General features: G+C 44.4%; 1 protein-coding gene across 5 annotated transcripts in view; it reads right to left on the bottom strand.

Moving 5' to 3' along the window:
* The window catches only part of LOC144693088 (tumor necrosis factor alpha-induced protein 2-like), a 56,625-nt gene that overhangs the window by 10,972 nt on the left and 18,057 nt on the right, over window positions 1-27,596 (bottom strand). For all 5 annotated transcript variants that reach the window (XM_078562468.1, XM_078562471.1, XM_078562467.1 and 2 more), the window contains exons 4-11: window positions 23,940-24,585; window positions 21,643-21,754; window positions 21,327-21,449; window positions 14,728-14,828; window positions 7,299-7,397; window positions 5,452-5,578; window positions 4,950-5,072; window positions 945-1,100 (exon numbers count right to left, since the gene is read on the bottom strand). In XM_078562468.1, the coding sequence (XP_078418594.1) occupies window positions 945-1,100; window positions 4,950-5,072; window positions 5,452-5,578; window positions 7,299-7,397; window positions 14,728-14,828; window positions 21,327-21,449; window positions 21,643-21,754; window positions 23,940-24,585 (1,487 nt within the window). The remainder of the gene's footprint in view (window positions 1-944; window positions 1,101-4,949; window positions 5,073-5,451; window positions 5,579-7,298; window positions 7,398-14,727; window positions 14,829-21,326; window positions 21,450-21,642; window positions 21,755-23,939; window positions 24,586-27,596) is intronic.

Raw genomic sequence — 27,596 nt, 5'->3', positions numbered from 1 at the left:
TTCTGTAGATAGCAGTAAGAGAGACACACTTCTCTCTCTGTGAGGTTGCTGCACTATGGGCAATGGGAAGAATTGCTGAGGATCTTCATGACATTACAAATATATACATGGGTCATGGAATTATAAGTTCAGTCTCTCAGGTGATTTCATTGGAATGTCGTAACTCCATGACTTTCAAATCTCTTACAGGGTCCACATTAAGGAACATATCTTTTCCCATTGCTGACCTAAACCTTATGATGCTATGGCCACGGTTGTCTAAATATTCTGTTTTGATGCTTGATCCACTTTTTACTCAACTCATTCCTCAGGGTCTCCTTCCAGTTGGGTTGGAAACATACTGATCAAGAACATTTCAACAACATGTCCCTCTCTCTGCCCTTTACACTATTACTAACCCAATTTGTATTAGGATAATTAAACAGCCCATTATCACTCCCTATAGTTTGAACTTCACAGTACTTTCCCTGCAAATTTGCTCCTGTATCTCTTTCCCACTATAATTGGCGGTCTATAGAATACACCAGTACTATTATGGTATCTCTATTGTTTTTTAATTCTGTCCAAATGGATTTTCTGATGACCTCTCTAGGACATCCTCTCTCTCCAGCACTGTGATTGTCTCCTTGATCAATACTGTCACCTCTCCACCTTTCTTTCCTGAACAACTTGTATCCAGGGATGTTTAGTGCCCAGTCCACCCTTTTTTGAGCCATTATCGCCACATCACACATATAGTTATTTGTGCCTGCAGCTCACCAACCTTATTTGCCAAGGTTTGTGTGTTTACATACAGGCACTGTAAACTTAATTTAGGCCTAACATATCACTATTTCTTACTCTAGTGCTCTCTGGTTCTCCCAATCCTTTGTGCAGCTTGTTTATCCTTTCCAATGCCACATCCTGGTTCCCATCATTTTCAGAACTCATTTGGTTTTACTTACAAAGAAATGGAGTAATTCCCGTAACTGATCAGCTTCATTCTGTATCTGGTCTGCCAATTGTTTTTGTTGATCTTCTGTTTTGCAAATCACCCTTTTCTTCATAATTCTTAGGATATATTCTGTAATGAGCTGCTCATGGATTTTCTTCAATAGATCCTGGTTAAAAGAGAAAAAATAATTCTAGTAGGGGTGTGGATACAGAACATTTTAGTCCGTTTAAAAGCAAACACATTATATTCAGGCATGAGATAATCCTTTTCTTATGAAAGGATATCCTGTTTCCAAATAAAATATTTATGAAAGAGCTTTTCTTGGAAGTTGAGGCTTTTTCCTCTCCAGTTTTCTGCTGCTACTTCTCTTCTAAAGGTTTGTTTTTATATGGGGCACATTCCGCCAACTGCAGTTGCTCTTTATGGGCTGCATTTTCCCAAGGTAGAAAATAATCAGGGGGCGGGGCTATTTTTGGGCCCTAACCCCACTCGCTGTGAGTGCATTCACTGGCATAGTTTTACAGGAGGCTGCCCACCCTGTTCACTGTCCAGTCTGGGATGCTGGCCTGAAGACACAGGAGGACCAATCAGAGCGCCTATAGTGAAGGGTGGTTGGCAGCCCCACTGTGAATGCTGCTGAGGCAAATGGAGAAGGAGAGGGTGGCACAAGCTGGAGGTATGATATTGCTGATGGGACCGGCAGCTAATCCCTCACACCCAGGACTATCCAGTCACTATGTTTGCAGGTGAAACACATAATTTCAAGCCTTTTCAGGCAGATAGTTGGAGACTTTCTGATTTGGTCCTAGCTCTAAAGTGAACACTGCATATGCACCTCATGATGCTCTGAACTCCCATTGTACCCTCGCCTTCTGTATGTAGATGAACTGCAGGCAAGGCGGGGGGGGGTCTCCTGTGTGTGCTGGAAAAAATCCATTCTGATTCAAAAATGCCCCGCTAATTGCCTCAATACTTGCCTTAGTTGGCTTCCCACTGCTGCTGGGCGAGCTACTGTCAAATTTTTGAAGCTACCTCCGGAAAAATCGTAAGGAGGTGCCAGCCTATTGGGAAACCAGCACACAGTCCTCTGCTGCAAATTTGCCAGCACCACTCCCACCCCTCCATTTCCAAAAGTACCTCTAAGTAACTGCTAACTCGTGACGAACTGACTAAGGCTCTTGAGTCCTTCGAGAAAAGTAAAACTCCCGGAAGCGACGGCTTGCCGGCGGATTCTATTCGGCTCTGTGGGACTGGATCGGCCCAGACCTGCTAGAAGTGTACAAGAGTATGCTCCTGGCAGGCAGCATGTCAGAATCCACGAGGAAAGGCATTATCACCCTCATCTACAGCACAAGGGGGAAAGGGAGGAAATTAGAAATTGGCGACCCATTTCACTGTTGAATGTGGACTATAAGATTCTGTCCAAGGTCATCGCTAATCGTGTCAAGTCCGCTCTGGAAATAGTGATCCACCCTGGCCAGACCTGCACTGTGCACTGGCAGGAAGATCTCTGACAGCCTAGCACAGGACAGGGGTGTGGACACCTGCCTCATCAGCCTGGATCAGGAGAAGGCCTTTGACAGAATATTGCACACCTACATGGTGGATGTGCTCTCCAAAATGGGTTTTGGGGAGGGAATTTGCAATTGGATCCAATTGCTCTACACTAACATCAGAAGCACAGTCTCAATCAATGAGTAGGAATCAGATAGCTTTCCTATTAAATCTGGAGTCAGGCAGGGCTGCCCTCTCTCCCCTGTCCTTTTTGTGTGTTGCATAGAACCCTTTGCTGAGTCCATCAGGAAGGATCCGGGCATAAGAGGAGTGACAATCCCAGGCAGTGGAGGCACTCAGGTCAAAGCCTCCCTGTACATGGACGATGTCGCCGTCTTCTGCTCGGATCCACTGTCGGTGCGCAGACTGATCCACATCTGTGACCAGTTCGAACTGGCCTCGGGAGCCAAGGTAAGCCGTGGGAAGAGCGAGGCCATGTTCTTCGGGAACTGGGCTGACCGATCCTTTGTCCCCTTCACCGTCAGGGCTGACGGCCTGAAGGTGCTGGGGATATGGTTCGGGGGGACTGGGGCATGCGTTAGAAACTGGAAGGAGCGAGTGTCTATGGTGAAAAGAAAACTGGGCATGTGGGAGCGACGCTCCCTCTCCATTGCGGGTAAGAACCTGGTCATCAGGTGTGAGGCACTCTCGCTGTTGCTGTACGTGGCGCAGGTCTGGCCCATTCCAGACTCCTGCGCGATGGCGATCACCCGAGCCATCTTTCGCTTTATCTGGAGGTCGAAAATGGATCATGTCCGCAGGGATACGATGTACAAGCCTCTAGATAAAGGGGGAAAAAACGTGCCCAACATCACCCTCATACTGATGTCCACCTTTGTGTGCGGCTGCATCAAGCGGTGTGTAGACCCTCAGTACGCAAACACCAAGTGTCACTTCGTGCTGAGGTTTTACCTGTCCCCAATATTGCGAAGGATGGGTCTGGCCACGCTGCCGCGGAACGCTCCAAGTAGTTGGACCGTGCCGTACCACCTGTCCCTCGTGGAAAAATTTATGCAGAGAAACACCTTTGACCACAAGTCCATCAGGCAGTGGTCGGCACGTAACGTCTTAGAGGCCCTGAGGGAAAAGGAGAGGGTGGATCCTGTGGGATGGTTCCCCGAGCAGACTGTCAAAGTCAGTTGGCAGAATGCCTCATCGCCAGAACTTTCCAACAAGCACCAAGACATAGCTTGGCTGGTGGTGAGAAAGGCCCTCCCCGTCAGTTCCTTCCTACATGCCAGGAATCTCAGCCCCTCTGCACGTTGCCCTCGAGATGGCTGTGGTGGGGAAGAGACCGTTGTTCACCTCCTTGTGGATTGTGCCTTTGCAAAGAAGTTCTGGAGAGAGATGCAGTGGTTTCTGTCGAGGTTCATCCCGAGCAGTTCTGTGACACAGGACTCTGTGCTCTACGGGCTGTTCCCAGGGACACACACCGAGTCAAATATCAACTGCAGCTGGAGGATCATCAACTCGGTGAAAGACGCTCTTTGGTCTGCCCGAAACTTGTTGGTCTTCCAGCGCAAAGAGTTGTCCCCGACCGAGTGTCGCAGAGTGGCACATTCCAAAGTCCAGGACTACGTGCTGAGGGACGCACTAAAGCTTGGGGCAGCTGCCGCAAAGGCGCAATGGGGAAGGGTCGCTGTCTAAGACCTTTCTGCCACAGTGCACCGAGGGGCTGGGAACTGTTGAGAGCCCCTCGGGCTGTACAGCTCAAAATGAATGTCTGCATTGAATGCTAATTGTATTATAAATGTATTGAAGCACCTCAGAGTGCAACATGATGTATGTTGACAACTCCAATACCATTGTCTGATTGTCTGCATTGACCATATTGAAATGATTGTAATATTCATTGATTGTATTGATGCACCTTGTGATACATGTTGTAAAAGTTGAATCTGATTGTACATATGTGATGGTGATTTTGAAATGGTTTGGAATGTTCGTCCAGATATTTTATGAATAAAGTATATTTTTCAAAAAAAAACCTCTAAGTCTTTGGAAAAAGTCCCACCCGTGTCCCCATGAGTGCTGCAATTTGGATATCTGATGTTTAGCAGTGATTGTGAACTTTTGCAATTACTCTTGATTCCGTCCACACCATGTATGATTCCAGAATGGGTCCCTGTGCAAGGGTCACTGGGCAGCGATCACAAGTAAGAGTTCAGTCTAACTGTTGCTCTTTCCCCAGTCCAGGGCTACTAAGGCTAATTACATGCCCCATCTGCCATTCTGGCGGAGGCTAGCTAAGATAGTGCAGAATGATTCTGGGGCTTTGTATGGCTTAGTTCCCCTCCGACATTTATTTATTGACCTACCAGCAGTGTGCTAACATTCTCTTAAAAACAGCAGCAAGCTAGCCGTTGATTGTGATCTTTACGGTGCTAATAGTATGCTTTTGAAAAAGCTGTTTATCATGATGTGTTTTCTCTCATAGAAAAAATGCTTGTTTGTGACATACCTGATACTGTGGTGGTTTCAATTTCTTTAACTTTGTGAGATGCTCCTCTGTTATTTCAAAGATTTTTTCTATAGGCTCCGGGCAGGCAAGCCATTTATCTGTCACCAGCTTTTTGAGGTGAGGCTGAGGAAGAATGTAAAGGACTTAATTTATAATAACTCAAATTATCTAAGTGGAAAATAACTGTTCCTTTCATAATCTGACCTTGAACAAGAGTCAACAATTTGTTAAGCCAGATATTTCCAAATTTTATGGAATCCTTTCAATTGCAGATTTGCACATTGTCAAAGGCAATGCAAATTGAATATTTTTTTTTTAACAAAGTTGAGTTAAAACTGCAGAAAATGCCAGGGATTGAGCACAGTATACTCAAGCTTTTATACATCATATACTTAAGAAGATGAAGAATCTTACTCAACATTTCTCAATTTTACAATAAGCTGCTTCTACAGTCCTTCAAAGTTCATTTTTAGGATGTGCTTACACTTCGTTCACACCATACCTTTAATTTACAAAACAAGGTCTTTAACAAAATGCCTTTTCTCCTCTTTTCCGTTTCATTCAGAATTGAAAGGATATTTTCTTTCAGCACAATATTTGTGATTTTCTTATTTTTATTCAGATAATCCCTGAAAGCAGAACAAAAAGTTCATAAATCTCACATGTTTAAACCCAACAAAGCCTTGAGAGGAGACTTGCAAAGGTAAATCTATTGAGGGGTAATTTTAACTTTGGTCAATAGTGTAAAGCGATTATTTGATATTTGATTAGTGGTCATTTATATAACTCTCTTGATTTTCATTTCCATTGAGGAATTATTTTGCTTCTATTTCATTGAAAAAAATTAGGTGAAATCGAACAGCCTCAGGTAGAAAGTAGTTTGGTCCCATTTTTGGCTCCAAAATAGGCACATGATGCATGCGAGCAGTAAAATACCGAGGCCCAAGTCTCATCCAAAATTGGGCTTCATTTTAATAATGTATGTGAGCTGCCAGCATCTGTCATGCCTCTAGAGGTAGCTTGTCCAAAAGCAAAACTGAAATTTGGGTCTACTGCCTTGTTGGCAGCAGCCCCCAAGCAAATCTTGGAAGGTGTTTATTGGGGTGGGCGGGGGCGGGCTGGGGGTGCAGGACAGCGGTGGGTGGCTGGTGCTGGAGAAAGAGCATGGGAGAAGGGTCAGTCGTGGACCATCAGTAGCCCTCAGCAATGCCGTAGAACTGGGCCACTCCTGCTCCTCCCAGCTCCACAGGAAGGTAAGTAGAAATTTAAAAAAACTCTTGTGAGCATTGAACATATTTCTTGGGGTACCAGATGCAGCCCTGTGAAATTGATGATTTTTGTTTTCATTTTCACCTTGATAAAGGGTGCATCGAGGACTGATATCTATCCCTTGTGTCAACCATACCTCTTGAGTGTGACCTATTTATGGTTGCAAAGAGATTCTTATATAATTAACATTTTATTGGCCTACAAATCAATCTGAGAAATCTAACTAAAGTCTCTTAACTAATTGTTGTCCAAACAGAAATATTTTAAATTATCTTGCAGCAACTCATAGGGCAGAATTTTACAAGTCGGCGAGTGGGGGCAGGGCCCGCTCGCCAACGCGTAAAATGACGTGCAGTGACATCGGGTGGAACTCCCGATGTCACCGCGCCCGATTTAAATTTTCAAGAAGGCGGGAGCGCAGCAAAATCAGCTGCACACCCGCCGACCTGTCAATGGCCAATTGAGGCCATTGACAGGGTCAATTAAGTAATTAAAAGACCTGCCCATCCAACCTTAAGGTTGGCGGGCAGGCCAGGAGTCCCGGCGGGAACTAGAAAAAACATGAAACCTCATCCACGGGCGGGATGAAGTTTCATGTAGGCTTTAAAAAATTTAAATAAAGATTTCGTAAAAATTATGGACATTGTCACATGAGGGGACGTGTAAGGGAAATTTTATTTTTCTATTTTTAGGTTTTGTACATTTAGAACCGATCACCCTGAGGCTGCACTTAGCCTCAGGGAGATGAGTGCGCTCTTTCGTGCGCATGCACGAAAGAGCGCACTCTCAATTTTGGGATTCCCCCCCTCCGCCCGTACAGGGAGCACATAGCGCTTCTGTGCGGATGTCATGCTGAGCGGGCCTTAATTGGCCCGCCCACGTAAAATGGCGCCACGCTTCTGATCGGGGGTGCCGATCGGAAGCGCGCCAGTACACGCTCGCCCATCAACTTCCCCGTCAACGGAGGGGAAATTCAGCCCATAGTCGTTTCTGTCTACACGCCTATACACCATGGTTTATGCTTAACATTGCATGATGCTTGACTTGTTTTAAATTTGGGAGATGTTATAACAAACTTACCTGATAGTTTCACAGCTGTTGGCGATTGAGATTACAACAGGAATGAAATTTGGATGGTTAAAACAGTTTTTTTCAAAATCCTCTGCTGAATTCTGGAAGCTGGAAAATATTTTACATTTTGCTCGTTATTATTTGTACCACAAGAGCTGTAAACAAAATATCAACATATTTGTATCACTATATGAAGTATTTCTTTAGAATACTTGTAATTAAACAATTAGGTCATTGAATTTTCTTGGCTTTCTCTGTTTTATCAGTAACATTGAATATAGAAGATGGTGGTGGGGGTTGGTGGGGTGACATGACTGAGGTTACAAGGATTTAATAGGGTAGATAGAAATAAACTGTTTCCTTTGATGGGAAACCAAGAACAAGGGGGCATAATCGTAAAATCTGTGCAAGGCCATTTAGGAATGAAATCAGAATGTACTTTTTTACATAAAGTCCGAGATCACTCTCAGCTGGGATAATTGAAATGTTGTAGGTGAACTCAAAACCCTGTAAGGACTCTGCCAGCCAACACCCAGGCACGGACACACATTTGGACAGTACTGATGCTGCCATTCAAGCCTCTTATTTTCTTACCTTGACTGGCCACTCCGCCACCCCACCACACCCAGGATGCCAGGCCCTTCACTTGACCCCACACTCTGTCACCCCTCTTCCACTCCTCCATGCACCAGACCCATTCACATAAAGCACCACCAACCCCACCAACCACACCCCCCCGCCCCCCCCCCCACCCCCAGCCCCCCACCACCCCCAACCACTGACTCACCCTTGCTGGCCCCAGACTCTATGCAAGCTGTCATTCTCCTGTTCCCCTCCCTTGTGCTCTAGAGTTAAACAAGGTAAACCGCTGATCTTACACACAACTGCACAAAGCAGACTGGAGCACGTCACCTTTAAATAAGTAGGAATCGGGTGCCAAGAGATTCTCGTGCACCAATACCTTTATTTTGAAGATAGGGATGGTAGTTTTGAAGGTGGTTAAAAAGGGTTTTACGCTAATGAGTATTCATGGAATGCAAATGTGTTACAAGTAAGAACCAACCAGAGGCCGGCGAGAAGCTCAACATGCTGCAAACACACTGCTGACTTTATTTCGGCATCTCAACCCGCCTTCAGGAAATCTAAATTTTATATCCCAGCTAATTAAGCCATTCTGCACACCACCTTTTGCGCGCTTGAGGGCTCCATAAAACCCTCCATGTTTTCCTTTAACAAAAACTCAGGAAGGAAATGTTTTTATCTCAACAGTTTCAGTCCCAAGATCCATATCTGGCTTTAATTAGACAGGAGAAAAACAAAATAGTTATTTTTCTTTTAGTGAGACTAAATGGATAACTCCTTCAAAGATCAGATCAAATAGACTCCTCATGTATTGAAATTTGGATTCCCCACAGTCTTCTGTTCTCACATATACTTTCCCACGAGTGGCAAGGTGTGGAACCCCTTGGAGCCCAAATTGAAAAAAGTGCTGCACACATTTTCCAGGCATGACACTGGTGCCATGTTAACCAGTTTATTAGGGAAAAGGATCATGGCCAATTTGTACAGTTCAGTTGGTGTAGTCTCTCCACGAACTAGGAACCATGTCTGCTCTCCAACACTTGTGAACTTGAATTTTCATCTTCTGTGACTCAGACTTATAGCCATTTGCCTCCTAAATCTCTCCTTCATCAGATTTAGTTACAAAACCTGAAGGCTTCAATGCTAAGAATTGAAATATTAAATAACAGCATGGGAGGGAGTTATTGCAACCCAGTTTAAAATTAATTCTTAGGCAGATTATAATTTTGAGTGGTTTTCTTTCACAGAAGGTAACCATTCAGTAATGAAGAAACTATTTCCTCCCTGGTAACTGCAATCTTCAGACATTCCAGCAGCAGTTCTTACGCAACACAATAAGAAGTTTTGAAGCTATGATTTAACCTCACTTCTCAGAAACTAAGCATTAGCTTTGCCATGACGCTTCTCCACAGCACATATGTTTCCTATTATCGGAAGCTAAGGAAAACAAGTTTTTGTTCCAACAATTTCAGACCCAGAATTCTTGGCTGGATTAAATCCCACAAGAGAAAAATAAAATATTTATTTCACTTTTAGTGGGATGAAATGGCGGTCCAACTGCTGAGTCCATTTATTAATTTTAAGGTTTAAAAAGTTGGAGAGATGGCACCTCAAGATGCAGGAGTTTGAGATTGAGCAGTTCCGTCAAATAGATTTTTAAGTCACTTCATGGATTCACAGGCCACTTGTAACTTTTCCAGCCTGGGTGAGTCCATGTTCTACATACACATATATATATATATATATATATATTATTCATTCATGGGATGTGGGCACCGCTGGTTAGGCCAACATTTATTGCCCATCCCTAACTGCCCTTGAGAAGGTGGTGGTGAGCTGCCTTCTTGAACCACTGCACTTCATGTGGTGTAGGTATATATAAAGAGTGAGAAAGGTTGCAGACCCTCTTCCATTATTGGAAGGACCTGCTGCTTAATTTATGGCAGCTTTTCTGTCCTATGTTCCTGATCTTTGGCCACCCAGTGTAGAATGGGGTGGACCTCCTCTTGGGCCTGGCGAAGTTAGTCATCAACTGATGTCAATATCACTTGATCCATGCAGGGAACTGATCCTGCTGGACAGATCATCGACTTGTTCGATTTGTGATGAATTAAAGGCATCGCAAGGCCCAAAATTCCAAGAGGAAGAAGATCAATTTCTCAGTCTTGAAGCACCCAACTGAAGAGAGGAATTTCATGGCAAATCTGGAAAATTTTCACACATCCAACTCAATTCCAGAACAGTGGGATGAAACGAAGTCAGCTGTACTAGACTCTAATACCCAGGCCATTGTGTTTGGGTATTGCTGTCACCAGGGCTGATTCGACGAAAATTATGCTCAAATATGTGACCTGCTGGAACAAAATCAAGCAGCCTTCATTGACAGAACAACCTAAGGTTACAGGTTAGGAAGACAGCATTCCAACAACTCAAAGCTGAAGCCCCAAGATGTCCAAAGATAAAGGACAGGTGGTGGGAACAGAAAGCCTAGAGATCGAACAATATTCTGATAATCATGACATGCAAAGCTTTTTTGAAGCCACCAAGGTTAAATGGACGAAATTCTCTTTGCTCACAGGATCACTATGCCATCCAGCAATGCTGGAAAGAACACTTTGAATAACTCCTCAGCTGTGAATCCACAGTGGCAGCTGATACTCTCCAGGCTATCCACCCCAGTGCCCTGTGGTAGGATCCATGGGTGAACTACCGTTAACGAGGGAGCTGAAACCAGTAACCAAATGCTTGAAAAACAACCAAGCCTGTGACCTTGATGGCATTCTAGTGTAGGCCTTCAAAGCTGGCAGACATTTGTTCACATCAAGACTCACTCATCCTACGGATTTGGGAGGAAAAAGAACTCCTCCCTCCCCCAACTTCAGGAATACAACGACTCAAGAAGGAAGATAAATCATGCTGCGTAAATGATTGAGGTGTTTTCCTCTTTTCCATAGCTTGGAGAATCCTGAGGTGCATTCTCCTGGATCATCTACCTTCTATGGCAGAGGAAATCCTCCCAGAGACAGTGTGCGACTTTAGAACTTCCAGAGGAACCTCCAACATGGTCTTTGTTGCCAGACAAATCCAAGAAAAATGTTGAGAACAGCACCAGGGACTCTTCATTTCATTTATCAACCTGACCAAAGCATTTGATTCAGTAAATTGTGAGGCTCTGTGGATTGAGCTCCAAAGATTTACATGTCCAAGAACCTTCATTACAATCTTGCAATTGCTTTATGATGATATGACTGTAATTGTCTTGAGTGGGAGGTCTGAAACAGACACGTTCAAGATCCAGACTGGTGCCAAGCAAAGCTGTGCGATAGCCCCCATACAATTTACAATCTACTTGACAGTGGCTATTCACCTCATCAATGATAAATTGCCCTCTGGTGTCAGTATTAAATACCATCTAGATGGGAAATTCATTTACCTCAGTCGCCTCTGTGCCAAAACTAAAATGACCACCCTAAATATACATTGGGCAGGATCTTCCCCCTATTGGGGGGGTTGTGCTGGAACAGGTGCGAGTGGGCGGGTTCCCAATCGACGCCACCCCTTGGGGGCGTGCCGCCATTTTACATGGGCGGGCCAATTGAGGCCCGCCCAGCGTGACATGCACCAGGAAGTGCTATGCGCTCCCTGTGCAGGCGGCAGGAGGATTTGCTGAGCTGGGAGTGCGCTCTTTTGCGTATGTGCACAAAAGAGCGCACAGATCTCCCTGAGGCTAAGTGCAGCCGCAGGGAGATTGGCTCAGGTTTCAAACATTGAATAAAGATGAGAAAAAAAACTATTGACATGTCCCCTCATGTGACATGAGCTGGGACACATCCATTACTTTTATTTAAAAATTTCTGGAACATTTTACATCCCTCATGAAACCTCAACCCACCTGTGGATGAGGTTTCATGTTTTTTCTGAAGGCCACTTGGGCTCTTCGCCTGCCTGCCAACCTTAAGATTGGACGGGCAGGTCCATTAAGTGTTTTAATTACTTTATTAATGGCCTTAAGTGGCCATTGACAGGTCGGCGAGCGCGCAGCTGACTCATCTGTGTGCCCGCCGACCTGAAATGACGTGGGGTGATGTTGGGACGCACGCCCGATGTCACCTCGCATTATTTTACGTGTTGGCGAGTGGGCCCCGCTCCCGCTCGCTGACCTAAAAACTCTCTCCATTATTGCAGTTTGTGGATGACTGCAGTGCCATTACCCACTCTGCACCAGGTTTGCAAGGCACTCTCAATCTCTTCAATTCTGCACAGAAGAAGTTGGTCTGTCCTTGAATGTTACCAAAATAAAACTCACATTGACACAGACCTGGTAAGCCAAAGGCCGGAATTTTCCATGCCCGTCGGTATTGGCGTGTTCGGTGGTGGGAGCGGACAATATGGCACGATTGGTTTCACAACGGGGTGAAACCAGTTCGCGATTGTCCGCTCGGCCCGTGTTCTCCGCTATTGGACTTCGGGAACCTCCTTGTAACACATCAGCATTTCATTGTTAGGCCTCCCCGGAATCATCCCTCCCGGCTGGATCGTCCGTCCACATCGGGGCGTGTTTCACAACAGCACATAAGCGACGTGCACCTGGTGGGCTGCACTTTGCTCAGGACTTAAAGATTTGTTTGCCTACCTTGCTACAGGCAGCACTCGCAGTCATCAGCGTCAGGCTTCACAGGCAGCACCACATCACTTTTAGGGGGGCTCATGGCAGGTCTCTACCTGTCAGACCAGCCCTATGTGGCTGGCTTTTCAATGGCTGCAGGGCCACGGCTTAATTGGCGAAGGGGGAGAAGTGGCCTCAGGCAAGGGAAGAGGCTGCAGGACGAGGGCTGTACTGGGGAAGAAGGGTAACCCAGGGTGTGTGTGGGGGTACACAATGGTGAGGGCTGAAGAGGCAGTCTCTAGAGGAGTTGAGGCCAGATAAATATATGAGGGTGTGTGTGTGAGAATGGGTGGTGGTGCCCCTTGAGCTGGCAATGAGTGAGATGCCAGTGAATGTGTGGTGGGCTCGAGTGTGTGAGTTTAGAATGATGAGATGGTTGTCACACCCTGGCTGGACAGATGAGATCATTCATCCTTGATCTACATTGGATGGCCAACCTCTTCTGTGCAGCATTGGCACTGATCACCACTGCCACCATTCTCCCAAGCCCGGTTGGTCATGCTGCTGCCCATCCTGCAGCCTGAGCGGGGGTAGAGGACATCGCGGCAGGCCTCCATGGTGTCCAAAAGGCATCCCAGTGATACATCACTAAACGTGGGGGCTGTGGTTTTTATGTCTTTCGTGGACATCTTCCCTGCATTAGTCGTGGGCTGGAAGCACTGCGATATGTGCGTGCGGCTGGACTTTAAATATGGTGCCCAGCGTGATGAAGTGATGAGGTGATGGTGTGGCAGGCGAATGAGAGCCCGGCAGCCATGTAGACGGCATGTTTCCTGGGAATGCATAGTTAATGCGGCGGGTTTGTGGTGATACGGCGTGAAAACCCGTCACGTTTTGCCAGCTCGCTACTGCACTTATTGCAAATCTGGGATGACTCCGTCCAAATATTCCACCTTCCAAATATGTTGAAGGAGGGACTCTGGAATATGTTAAGTGATTCCCATACCTTTGCAGCACACTCCCTCAAAAGGCTACTATTGGTGAGGAGATCCAACACTGGATCAGCTGTACAAGTTCAGACTTCCAACAAACTACAGCAGCAGGCATTCGACAACAAAGATCACTTCAAATCAACAGAAGTCTTAGTGTGCAGCGCAGTTGTTGTCACCACACTCCTGCACTGCAGTGAGACCTGGACTGTGAATCAGCGACATATAAAAGCACAAGAGAAATTCCATTAGCAATGCCTCAGCTGCATCCTTCAGATTCAATAGGAAGGCCATTGAACAACACTAGCGTCCTTCCTGAAGCCAATTCCACGAACATTCAGGCAAACTCCTGCAAAATCAACTATGACGGATTGGACACTGTGTCTGGATGGCCGAAAAGCCACTCCAGTTCCTGTTTTCTCAACTCTCAAGTGGTCAGAGTTTCAGGGAGGACAAACAAAATGCTTCAAAGACACTCTTTGAAGCACGGCAGCATTGACATCAATGACTGGGAGGAGCTTGCTACCAATCTCTCAAAATGGCAACAACTCATCCATCAAGCAGCATCCAGCTTCCAGTCCTAACATCTTAGTGAGGAGGCAGTACGGCAGCAGAAGATGAAAAGAAAGGGAGCAAATCCGGCACTCTGGGTCCTGCTACCTTGTGGGATATCCTGCCCGATGTGCCCAAAGATCTCCAGGTCAAGAATTGTCCTGTTCAGTCACATGAAGGCACATGACAGAAACCCCTGACCCTGAGCTGATGGTATCCTCAAAACAAGGGAAAGACGACGATGACAACAAGAGGCCCAGATTAGACATGGCCAATGGGGTTATTAATCTTCTTCTGTGGCTATGCCAATACCTGTGTGTTCAAAGTGCATGTGGTATCCGCTGCATTTAGATAACTATATACATTAAAAGCTCCTCCTAAAGGCTATTTAGGTCAGAAAAAGCATGTACAAATTTAGAGAAATGGAAGGAAAATAACTTCCAAAGCTAAGGCTTGGAGATGCTACTTACTTACACCAGGCTTGATACTTTACACTTCATCTCAACAATACCTGATAAACTTTTTCCTGGTTTGCACTACCCAGTTTAAGAATAAATTTCTGTTCAGAAATATGGAAATTAAAAAAAAACTCTTCATTTGTATAATTCTCTATAACCCTCTGGGTTTTGTGGCTGCCTCTGAGTCATGATCTAATAGCATTCAGTTAATAATCTGTAACACTATCAATATTTCACAGGGTTTACAGTACCTTCCCAGGAAGTATTTTGTTTCTTCTAGCATAATGTTTAGCGCTAGGTCACCCAGTTCACAAGTGAGATTTCCGGTGGCTTGAACTGCTGCGTCAATTATCTGACAGATCAGAGATAAATACTTAGCAAACTAAAAGTAGCAAAAGCTTTATTTCCTTAGAACCAGTAAATCAACATGGTAAAATGATCACAGGTTGATGAAATTTAAGCAAAAAGGCAATCAAGTTTGAGACTAGATAAATGTCAAAATAATAAAGGTGAAAGTTATGCAAAGTACTGCTTTGGGAAAGCATTTCTACAATATTTTTATAGCTTTAAAACTGCATTTGTAAATAGAAACAAAGTGATTTATACTGATTTTCTTTTTACCACTTATTTTCAGATTACTTCATCAAAAAGCTTTACTTTCTTATCTGGCAGCAAGGTGGAAATCTATCCAAAATTATTTTAAAGCATCACTGCTGACTATTGTGGTATTCACTGAAATTAGTTTGAATAGTTATAGCAACTCAGTTTCTGATGAACAGAAGATTACAGTTTAAACTACCCCAGTCTACAGCACCCATTGGGACTAAAGTGAAAATCTGATGAGAAGCCTCAAAAATAACTACTACAGCAAATAAGAGTGACACACTGATGGAGTACGTCACAGTTTGGCCTTAGGTTGTGTTGTTATGGAAGGGTAGTGGGAGTTTTACTCTGCTTCTGGTCATTTTGTGCTTGGCATGGGAGTGCTTGATGTCAAGCTGGAAAGCATTTCATGAAATCATGTTTGACAAATTTGCTAGAGTTCTTTGAGGATATAACGAGCAGAGTTGATAAAGAGGAATTGGTAGATGAAGTGTATTTGGATTTCCAGAAGGCATTCGATAAGGTGCCACATAAAAGGTTATGTAGGAGCTCACAGTATTGGGGGTAATGTATTAGCATGGATTGAAGATTGGTTAACACACAGAAGACAGAGAGTCAGGATTAATGGGTCTTTTTCAGGTTGGAAAGATGTAACTAGTGGAGTGCCACAAGGATCAGTCCTAGGGTCTCAATTATTTACTATCTATATTAATGACTTGGAGGAGGGGGCAGATGTAATGTATCCAAATTTGCTGATGATACAAAAATAGGTGAGAGGGCATGTTGTGATGAGGACATAAGGAATCTGTAAGGGGGCATAAATAGATTGAGTGAGTGGGCAAAAACTTGACAGATGGAGTTTAATGTAGGAAAGTGTGAGGTTGTGCAGTTTGGTAGGAAGACTCAAAAGGCAAACTATTATTTAAATGGAGAGAGATTCCAAAAAAGTGCAGCACAGAAGGATCCGGTGTTCTTGTGCATGAAACACAAAAAGTTAGCATGCAGGTGCAGCAAGTAATTAAGAAGGCAAATGGAATTTTGGTCCGTATTGCTAGGGGGGTCAGAGTTTAAAAATAGGGAAGTCTTGTTATAACTGTATAGGGTGTTGGTGAGGCTGCACTTGGAGTACTGTGTACAGTTTTGGTCCCCGTATTCAAGAAAGGATATACTGACATTGGAGGCAGTTCAAAAGAGATTCACTAGGCTGATTCCTGGGATGAAGGGGTTGACTTATCAAGAATGGCTAAACAGGTTAGGCCTTTATTCATTAGAGTTTAGAAGAATGAGGGGTGATCTAACCGAAACGTACAAGAACCTGTGGGGGCTTGACAGGGTAGATGTTGAGAAGATGTGGGGAAATTTCGAACTAGGGGACATAGTTACAGAGTAAGGGGCCACTCATTTAAAACTGAGATGCGAAGGAATTTCTTCTCTCAGAGGGTGGTGAATGTCTGGAATTCTCTACTCCAGAGGGTTGTGGAGGCTAGATCACTGAAAGTATTTACAGAGGAGGTAGATAGATTTTTTAAATATCGGGGAGTTGAGGGCTATGAGGAGCTGGTATGAAAGGGGCAGATCAGCCATGATCTTATTGAATGGCGGGGCAAGCTTGAGGGGCCAAATGGCCTACTCCTGCTCCTATTTCTTATGTTCTTATGTTCTCTAGCCCTGACATTCCTCACTGTGATGATGCTCCTTATTCCAAAAAAACAGTTTGATGTATAAATTATTACAGATTTATTATTCTAAAATATCAAAAGAAACACATGGGACAGCATTTTCCCGTTGGCAAGCGGGGGGGAGGGGCCTGCTCGCTGATGCGCAGTGACATCGGGCATGCATCCCGACGTCACTGCACGTCATTTAGATTGTCAGTTTGGTGGGTGCACAGCCAACTCGGCTGCACGCCTGCCAAACTGTCAAAGGCCTATTAAGGCCGTTAAAAACTAATTAACTCAATTTATTGAGCTGCCCGTCCAACCTTAAGGTTTACGGGCAGGCGAAGAGCCCAGGCGGCCTTTGCATGTTTCATGAAACCTCATCCATGGGCGGGATGAGGTTTCATGAGCGTTTTAAAAATCTAATAAAAAATGATACATTTATTCTTTGACATGTCCCAGCTCATGTGATAATGTCACATGAGGGGACATGTTTTAAAAGTTTAAAAATCCTTTATTTTAAAGTTTAAGACTGAAACAAATCTCCCTGAGGCACCTTTGTGCCTCATGGAGATCTCTGCGCTCTTTCGCGTGCATGTGTGAAAGAGCGCAGGGAACCACATAGGGAATCCACCCCCGCCTGCACAGGGAGCACACAGCACTTCCAGGCGCGCATCATGATGGGCGGGCCTTAATTGGCCTGACCACATAAAATGGCGGCGCAGCGCTGATCGGGTTCGCGCCTGCCCCCGCCCACCCCCGCACAACCCCCCCGTCGTGGGGGGAGTTTCTGGCCATGGATTCCCATGGATGTTATTCATATGGACATCCAGAGGCATTTGATAATGTCCCTCATAAGTTCTTGTTAGTTAAAGTTGAAACACACGGGCCAGGATTTTCCCCTTGGTGATTTGGGGGCGGGGCCCGGTCGCCGAGGAGAAAATGACACGGGATGACATCGGGAGGAATCCCCGACGTTATCCCAGTCCATTTAAATTTTTAGGAAGGCGGGCGGACAACGAAATCAGCTGTCCGTCCGCCAACTTGTCAATGGCCAATTGAGGCCATTGACAGACTAATTAAAGTAATTAAAGACCTGCCCGTCCAACCTTAAGGCTGGCGGGCAGGCCAGGAGCCCCAGCGGGCTCCAGATTATTAATGAAACTTCATCCACTGGCGGAATGAAGTTTCATGTCCGTATTTTAAAAATTTCATAAAGTTTATGTGGTGTTTTTTAACATGTCCCATCTCGTGTGACATTGTCACATGAGGGGGACATGTTAATAATTTTTTAATGTTTCTATTTTTAATGTTTTTGACACTGTCACTAATCTCCCTGAGACAGGACTTTGCCTCAGGGAGAAGTGCGCTCTTTGACAGTTGGGGATTCCCTTCCCCCCTCCCTGCACAGGAAGTGCATAGGTCGGGCAGGTCGCTGGGCGGGCCTTAATTAGCCCGCTCACTTAAAATGGCGGCGGGCCCCGTTTCAGTGGCGGGGGTTGGCTGGTCGCCCGCCGCCAAGCTGGTGGGGCCCGTACGCCATCTGAGGGTAAGATTCTGCCCATGGAATTGGAAGCAAATTATTGACCCTAGTTAGGGAATTGGCTGAGTGGAAAATGACAGAGCTAGGATAATCAGCAGGTACCCTAGTTGGCAGGGTGTGACAGAGATGTCTCAGAAGGATATGTGTTGGGACCTCAACTATTCACCATATTTATTAATGACTTAGATGATGGAATAGAAAGCCACATATTCAAGTATGCTGATAACGCAAAGGTAGGCAGCATTATAAGCAGTATAGTTGGATTCATAACATTTACAAAGAGGTATTGATAGATGAATGTCGCACCATCAGACAATCACCAATGACCTGCTTTAGAGGCAGAGCATTCATGGAATGGTTTTGATAGAAGAAATGATTGAGCAAAACTGTGACAAGTGAATTTCAATGTGGGCAAATGTGATGGCATCAACTTTGGACCTAAAATGGATAGAACGGAGTATTTTACAAATAATGAAAAGCTGGAAACAGTGGTGGTCCAAAGGAACTTGGAGGTCAGATGGATAAATAATGGAACTGTCTTGAAAATGGACAGAAAGTCATTAAAGAGGCTAGTAGAATGCTGGTCTCTATGCCTGGAGAACTAGAGTTTACGTGTGTATAAGTCATGCTTCAGTTGTGCAAAGACTTAGAACACTTTGAGCAATTCTGAGCAACACACTTTAGGAAAGATTCATTTGCCTTGGAGCACACGTTTACTAAAATGATACCTGGACTCTAAGGGGTAAATTGCAATGACTGATTACACAAACTAGGGATATATTCCATGGAATTTAGAGGGTTGAGGTATGGCTTGATCAAAGTTTTCATGATACTAGAGGGAAGAGGTTGTAGAGAAAAAGAGAAACTGCGGCCGTAATCTTTCCAGGAGGCAGTGTTTCTGCCCACTGACTGAAAAGTCAGGAGCAAGCCTTCCTCCATCAGCCCGGGAAACCATGGCCAAACTTAACGGGCATCAGGCAGCTAACTGCCTGAGTCTGGCTTCCGCCCCTATGTGGGAGGATGGTTAGCATATCTCCAATCCTGGGAGCAGTGGCCATTGCTAGGATTAAGGTCAGTCTCCCATAAGGAGCCAGAGTAGGCCAGACTAGAAGGTAAGTTGGTGCACCTTCACCAGGGCCAGTCAGCCGGACCCTGTCAAGGGGACAGCTATTGGAAAGCTGGGTAGAGAAGGACAAGCTGGGGGCGACCCTTTTCCTTGGGGGGGGGGGGGGGGAAGCATTGCAGTTTTGCCCAGGGACTTGGCACATGGCATGGCCACCCCAGCCCGCTGGTAAAATACCAGTGGTGGCAGGTGGAGGCGCTTAAGTTGCCATTAATTGGTCCAAGAATGAGCAGGCCACCCGACACCTAGCCTCCTACCAGTGGGAGGGTGGCCATGCCTTGTGCCAAGTCCCTGGGCAAAATTGCAGGATTCCCCCCAGGGGAAAGGGTAGGTGACAGGCATGCTACCTGTACCATGCAATCTTATTTCATGCACCCCTCCCCCACCACCTGCCAGCTCATGCCCTGGACAGCATAACATTTTGACCTATTTCCGCTGCTTGGAAAGACTACCTTACATTCTAACTTCTATATTTCAGGTGGCTGGGTAGGGGGTTAAACTAATGATTGTTTTTAGTGATTTCTTAATAAAGTTGATGAAAACTATATGCACCACTTTTTAAATTCATTTACGGGATGTGGGCTTCGCTGGCTAGGCCAGCATTTATTGCACATCCCTAATTGCCCTTGAGAAGGTGGTGGTGAGCTGCCAACATTTTACCTCATTCTATATTTAAAAAAAAATGAATTCCAAAATTAAACATTTTTTTTTAAAGCTATGTTAGTCCTTGATAATTAAAAACTAGTCCAGAGGAACCAAATATGATTTTTTTCCAGAAAACTAGATTTGAATAGTAGCTATGACTGGACCAGGCTAGATCACCCTTTATAATTTAATGTTTAGAATTTACTTAATTAACTTCATTCCTGCAAAATCTTTCCTATCCAATGCATCAATTTCCATCTCTCAGCAAATCACATACTGGCAAAGAAGTAAGAGATTCTAAGGTCTCTGCATTTAGTTATTTACAAAACATAAGTGGTATAAAGAAAATTGATGACCACAATCTTGTAGAAATTACTCTTACACAAGGATCAATGAAGAATGGTCTGGATCTTGCAATATAAACATTCAGATTAAACATTCACTTAAATAAGTTGATGGTATACTAAAGGGGAACTTAAAATGAAGAATTTGAATCTTGCTGAAAAATGATACTTTTTTCTGCCTCCAAAGGACAGTGCTCCCAATACACGCAAATGCGTCATACTGCAAGCCTGACTGACAATCTTAAATTGGTTGTCAGTGTAATTCTTAGCACACAGAATTATTTAGCAAATGTTGTCCAATCGCGGAACCACACCTATCACAATGCGAGATGGAGTGTTCGGTGTAACAATGAAGTTATGTAAATGAGTGGCAGAGGTTTTTGGCAGACATATTTTGGAGATGGTGCGAATGTTTCAGGAAATCCTGGGCAGGATTAGCTCAAATGTGATTTTGTTTCCGAAAACTAGATTTGATGGCATGGTTTCACCCAAATACCTTTATAATTTATTTAGGAATTATTTAACTTGTTTTATGTTTGCAAAATCTCTACTACCCAGTGCATCAATCTCTATCTCAGCAGATCACAATATAACAATTAAGTAAGAGATTCTAAGAGCTCTACAGTTGTACTTAGGTTATTTACAAAAAATAAGTGGTAGAAAGAAAATTTGTGACTGTGTATTTGTGAGATGCTTCTACTAAACAAGTGTAAAAGATCACAGATACACAAGTGTAAAATTTCCACAATTCTTTGTGCTATTTGATTTGATTCAGTGTCATCGGAGTGGAAATCATTTAGCTATATGATTTCTGTTGCCCTCCTTTGCCTTTCCTGCTTGCTTGGGGCACCGAATAGATTTTTTTTTGTTGCAAAAACAAAATATAAAGGAAATAGGCATGTCCTGTTTTGGAAATGAGTTCTATTGTAGGTACCTGAATTATGTCAGTAGACAACTCGCTGTGGTAGCAATCATTTAGCACCAAAGGCTCTTCTTCACTCCTCCAACTTTTCTCTTCTATATGCAGACTTTTAATCATGTGCATTCTAGTATCCGGCTGAAATGAAAAAATAAACAAAGAAGAGCATTACCCATAAAATATTTAGCATGTACAAAAGTCAGCCACAAAATATTGCGGCAAAAAATAGCAATAAAATGGCCACCAAGGATCAACAGTCATCGTAGTGTTACTCTATTTAGAATATTTTTGAACTTATTTCAAAATAAGTAAGAAAATGATAACCGTTTACCTGTAAAGCAGAAATGCACTCATTTTTCAGATGACTGATTGTCTTTTCTGGGAGCATGGTGTTCAACAGTTGCTGACTTACATCTTCAGATGGCACGACAGTACTCATTATACTGAACAAGTAAACGGAAATGATCAATTTCAATAATCTGATGTGGTTCACGAGATTGACTTGTAGTAAACATTAAATTAAATCCATCTTTCAACTCCTGATTTTCAGTTTTTATGCCCTAAACACTATCAAAAATAATATCACCCACATACATACCAGGGCAAAACATAAAGCCCTCTCCTGTGGCATATTTGGTGGCGGCGGCATTTAATTAGGTGGAAGGGTGGTGGATGGGGACCCCTCCATCTTCCTGCCTCTGCCCTGAATAAGTACGTGATGGGAAGGCCTTCCTGCCCTAATGCCAATTGAGTCCCACAAGCGGGAAAGTAATGCCCACTTAAGGACCTTGTCCTATGCCACTGGTATTCAACCAACAGCGAGCGAGGGACTCGCCATTCAGGAAGCCCAAAAAGCAAACCCTACCATGGTTACTTGAGGGCTCCTTGGGCGTTGGATGGGGGCGCGGGCAGGAGGGGGGTTAACAAGGGTCCCTCGATCAAAGACACTCAGTGCCAGATCGAGCAACCTGGCATCGGGAAAGGAAGCCCCCTCAGAGCCAACCCCTGCCCTTGCTACCAGTCCTTCTCCCCTCCCTCTCTCCCGCGAACCCCAACCCACGACCACCCACCATCATTCACCTGTGGCTTGTGGGCCTCAGGTGGGTGCAGTGGTAACCGCCTCCCCATTGGTACTGCTAAGCCATGATGAGCTGTTGGCTTTGATTGGCCGGCAGTTCTCAGTAGGCAGGAATTCCACCCTTGGGGCCCTTGATCCTGGGGAAGGCCCGCTGCTGACCAGATTGGCACTTAATGCAGCAGGCCTTCCCTAATAGAGATGGTGTGGGGCTCTGCAGCCCAAAATCTTAGTGTGTATTATATACACAATGTATACCATTTGTACAACTACTGCTGCAACCAGAGGGATATAGATTGCTGTATCACCCAAACAGCATGTCCATATTAACTGGATCTCAATTTATCTAATTTATAGCAAATGTTGGAGTGCAATGGTTGACACTGAGACTTACATTAACCATAATGCACTTCAAGCAGAGCATGGAATGATATTAGATTCCTTTGGCTTTTCCAGTCAACATTTACTGCAGCATTAAAAAAACTAACTCCCCCCCAAAAATGTGAATTTCTGGTTACTGACTCTAGATTGAGATAATGAGGTTTGAGAAAGTTGGGACACAACACCCTGTAATCAGCTTTTCTGTAAATATTAGTGATTTAGAGGCTGAAAACTGATGACCTATACAATTGTAAAGTGTAATTCTTTTAACAAAATAATTCATTAAGCCTGAAACACCTATACTATTTAAACCACAGAGCCTGATAATCACTAACTCAGTTATTTAACCTAATGAGTAATCTGGTGGCACAGCCAATAATGCAACGGCATTTTGTGTAATGGAATTGTCAGCCTTTCACTCTCACTTACAATTCTCCACATAGAATTCCAGGTGGTTTGGAATGTTAAACAGTGTAAGATGCTTCTCCATAAGGAAGGCAGAACAACAATAGGCCACATATCTAGCTGACTTAAGCACATATAAGATGCTGGGTGCTTACAGAGGCTATATGGACAACAAATATTCAACAAAATTGAAGGGAAGAGCAATTTACTGAAAATGTGTGAGAAGAAATCAAGACAGTAAAAAGTACAAAATGAGTAATCAAAGTCAGTGATCAAAGTTTGGGCTAAATAATAGAGGAAATATTGCTGGTTGACAACTCACTCACTTTTCCAGAACTACTTCATCAAATTCAGGGTCACAGGGTGTCAGAGCCTATCCTGACAGGCAATAGGTGAAAGATGGGGTACACCCAGGACAGGGTGCCAGTCCATCACAGGGCATACACTCGGGGACAATTTACCATAGCCAATCCGCTTATCCAGCACATCTTTGGGCAGTGGGAGGAATCCGGAGCACTCAGCAGAAATCCACACTTACATGGGGAGAACTTGTAGACACCCAAAACCAGGATCGAACCCAGGGCCCTGGAGCTGTGAGGCCGCAGCGCTGACCACAGCACTAAACCCCTTGGTAGATAGCAATTTTTTTTTATCTTTCTTTGGTGCACACAGGGGTGGGCATATGAAAATTTTCTGATTTTAAAAGTAATATAAATTTGCCAAGGTTAAGGTAATAATATTGTAAGCACAAAACCAGAGTGACTTACTCTGGATAACAATTGTAAATCCAGTACAGAAGTGGATAAACTTCTTTTCCTTTGAGTCCACTTTCTGCCAATAATGCGATGTGCGAAGAAACATTTTTATGATAGCATTCAGCATACTTTGCACATATATTGTATTCCTGGGGATAACATGGTTTAATGCAGTTCACAATGGTGTTTAAATCTGCTTTGAGTTGGCTACAAAGCTGTGTTAAACATTGTGTGAGCCACGCAGTTTTGTTGTCATCAGATCCACTGGGTAGTTTGCCTATTCTTTCGTCCACAGAGTGCTGTAAAATTTTCTGCCATTTAGTGTCCCATTGTCTTGGTCTAACCTCTGGAATACTTCCCGATTTTTCCTTTTCCTCTAGGTACATTTGATCTGCTTTTCCTTCTTGGATTTTCACTTGCACTGCCATTTTCAAGAGACTTGGATGTTCTTTGGAAATGTTCAATGATTCTTTCACCACTGTGAAAATTTCTGCACTAAGCAGCTCATACAGTGAATCAATTTCTTTCCTTTCCTTTATCGTGCTTTCATCATTTTTGCCTGTGGTATCATTAGTGTATTGTTCATGTTCTAACTTGATGAGATGCTGGTCAGCCTTAAAATATCTTTTTTGTTCAATAAGTTCTTTGATGTCTTGTTCTAGGCAGAAGAAAGTTAATATCAGTATTCAAATAAAATAAACCAAGATTTCTGTTTGAATGTTAATTGAAAGTGGTCAAATAATAATAAGAACATTGCTAACTAAAACTAGTTTCTGATCTACTAGCCAGTAGAGCCATCACTACACAGATATACATCAGCTTTAAATAATACTAATTTTTATGGTTCTATGTCAGCTAGAATGAACATTTTAGGATTTTACCTTAGCTATCTTTGTGAATAGTCTAGCTTGAATTTCTGCCTGCTGAGTGAGATGGTTAAACAGAAGGACTCACAGCTGCAATAGCTCAAATTGCTAGGCCTGTGAGAAGAACTTGCTGATAAGGGCCTGGGGTCTGCTAGCCTGAGAAGTAAAAGCATTCCCTTTGTTTTAAAAGTTGTCACAATTTGAGGTCCCTCTGTTAGCTTTAAAGGAATAAGCAAAAGTTTTGAACTCAACAGTTTGAACTCAACATGACTTCTTTATCTTGATTTTAAAAAATTCGTTCACGGGATGTTGGCTTCGCTGGCTGGGCCAGCATTTATTGCCCATCCCTAATTGTCTTTGAGAAGGTGGTGGTGAGCTGCCTTCTAGAACCGCTGCAGTCCATTTGGTGTAGGTACACCCACAGTGCTGTTAGGGAGGGAGTTCCAGGATTTTGACCCAGCGACAGTGAAGGAACAGCAATATATTTCCAAGTCAGGATGGTGAGTGACTTGGAGGGGAACTTCCAGGTGGTGGTGTTCCCATCTACCTGCTGCCCTTGTCCTTCTAGATGGTAGTGGGTTTGGAAGGTGCTGTCTAAGAAGCCTTGGTGAGTTCCTGCAGTGCATCTCGTATATGGTACACACTGCTGCTACTGTGCATTGGTGATGGAGAAAGTGAATGTTTGTGGACGTGGTGCCAATCAAGCAGGCTGCTTTGTCCTGTATGGTGTCAAGTTTCTTGAGTGTTGTGGGAGCTGCACTCATCCAGGCAAGTGGGGAGTATTCCATCACACTCCTGACTTGTGCCTTGTAGATGGTGGACAGGCTTTGGGGAGTCAGGAAGTGAGTTACTCGTCACAGGATTCCTAGCCTCTGACTTGCTCTTGTAGACACAGTGTTTACATGACTAGTCTAGTTTAGTTCCTGGTCAATGGTAACCCCCAGGATGGCAATATTGGGGGATACAGTGATGGTAATACCACTGAACATCAGGGGATGATGGTTGGATTCTCTCTTGTTGGAGATGGTCATTGTCTGGTACTTATGTGGCACTTGCCACTTGTCAGCCCCAGCCTGGATATTGTCCAAATCTTGCTGTATTTGGACATGGACTGCTTCAGTATCTGAGCAGTCGTGAATGGTGCTGAATATTGTGCAATCATCAATGAGCATTCCCATTTCTGACCTTATGATGGGAGGAAGGTGAAGATGAAGCAGCTGAAGATGGTTGGGCTGAGGGCACTACCCTGAGGAACTCCTGCAGTTGAGATGACTGACCCCCAACAACTACAGCCATCTTCCTTTGTGTTAGGTATGACTCCAACCAGTGGAGACTTTTCCCCCGATTCCCATTGACTCCAGTTTTGCTAGGGCTCCTTGATGCCACACTCTGACAAATGTGGTCTTGATGTTAAGGGCAGTCACTCTCAGCTCACCTTGGGAGTTCAGCTGTTTTGTCCTTGTTTAAACCAAGGCTGTAATGAGGTTAGTAGCTGAGTGGCCCTGGCGGAACCCAAACTGGGTGTCAGTGAGCAGGTTATTGCTAAGTAAATGCTGCTTGATAGCACTGTTGATGACCCCTTCCATTACTTTACTGATGATCGAGAGTAGACTGAAGGAGTGGTAATTGGCTGGGTTGGATTTGCCCTGCTTTTTGTGCACAGGACATACCTGGGCAATTATTCCACATTGCCGGGTAGATTCTAGAGTTGTAGCTGTACTGTACCAACTTGGCTAGGGGCACAGCAAGTTCTGGAGCACAAGTCTTCAGTACTATTGCCGGAATATTATCAGGACCCATAGCATTTGCAGTATCCAGTGCCTTCAGCCATTTCTTGGTATCACATGGCGTGAATTGAATTGGCTGATGACTGGTATCTATGATGCTGGGGACCTCTGGAGGAGGCTCTGATGGATCATCCACTCGGTACTTCTGGCTGAAGGTTGTAGCAAATGTTTTCAGCCTTATCTTTTGCACTGTTGTGCTGGGCTCCCCCATCATCGAGGATGGGAATATTTGTGGAGCCACCATTTACAACTGGATGTGGATCTGCAGAGCTTAGATCTGATCCGTTGGCTGTGGGGTCGCTTAACTTTGTCTGTTGCTTGCTGCTTAGCATGCAAGTAGCCCTGTGTTATAGCTTGACCAGGGCCAGGATTTTCCCCTCGGTGATTTAGGGGCGGGGCCTGGTTGCCGAGGGGAAAATGACGCGGGATGACATTGGGAGGGATCCCCGACGTTATCCCGGTCCATTTAAATGTTTAGGAAGGCGGGCAGACAGTGAAATCAGCTGTCCGCCCGCCGACCTGTCAATGGCCAATTGAGGCCATTGCGAATCTAATTAAAGTAATTAAAGAGCTGCCCGGCCAACCTTAAGGCTGGCGGGCAGGCCAGGAGCCCCAGCGGGCTGCAGATTATTCATGAAACTTCATCCACTGGTGGGATGAAATTTCATGTTCGTTTTGTAAAAAATTAATAAAGTTTATGTGTTCTTTATTAACATGTCCCATCTTGTGTGACATTGCTACATGAGGGGGATATGTTAATAATTTTTTAAAATTTCTATTTTTAAAGTTTTTTCCACTGTCAGTATTCTCCCTGAGACAGGACTTTGCCTCAGGGATCAGTGTGCTCTTTCGCGCGAATGCGTGAAAGAGCGCACTTTGACAGGTGGGGATTCCCTCCACCCCCCGCACAGGAAACGCATAGCGCTTCCCGTTGGGGATGCCGCTGGGCGGGCCTTAATTGGCCCGCCCACTTAAAATGGCAGCGGGCCCCGTTTCAGTGATGGGGGTCTGCTGGC

The sequence above is a fragment of the Cetorhinus maximus genome, chromosome 18 (assembly GCF_964194155.1).
Source record: "Cetorhinus maximus chromosome 18, sCetMax3.hap1.1, whole genome shotgun sequence".
Lineage (NCBI taxonomy): Eukaryota > Metazoa > Chordata > Chondrichthyes > Lamniformes > Cetorhinidae > Cetorhinus > Cetorhinus maximus.
The sequence above is the reverse complement of the archived record's forward strand: the minus strand, read 5'-3'. Positions and strand labels throughout refer to the sequence as shown.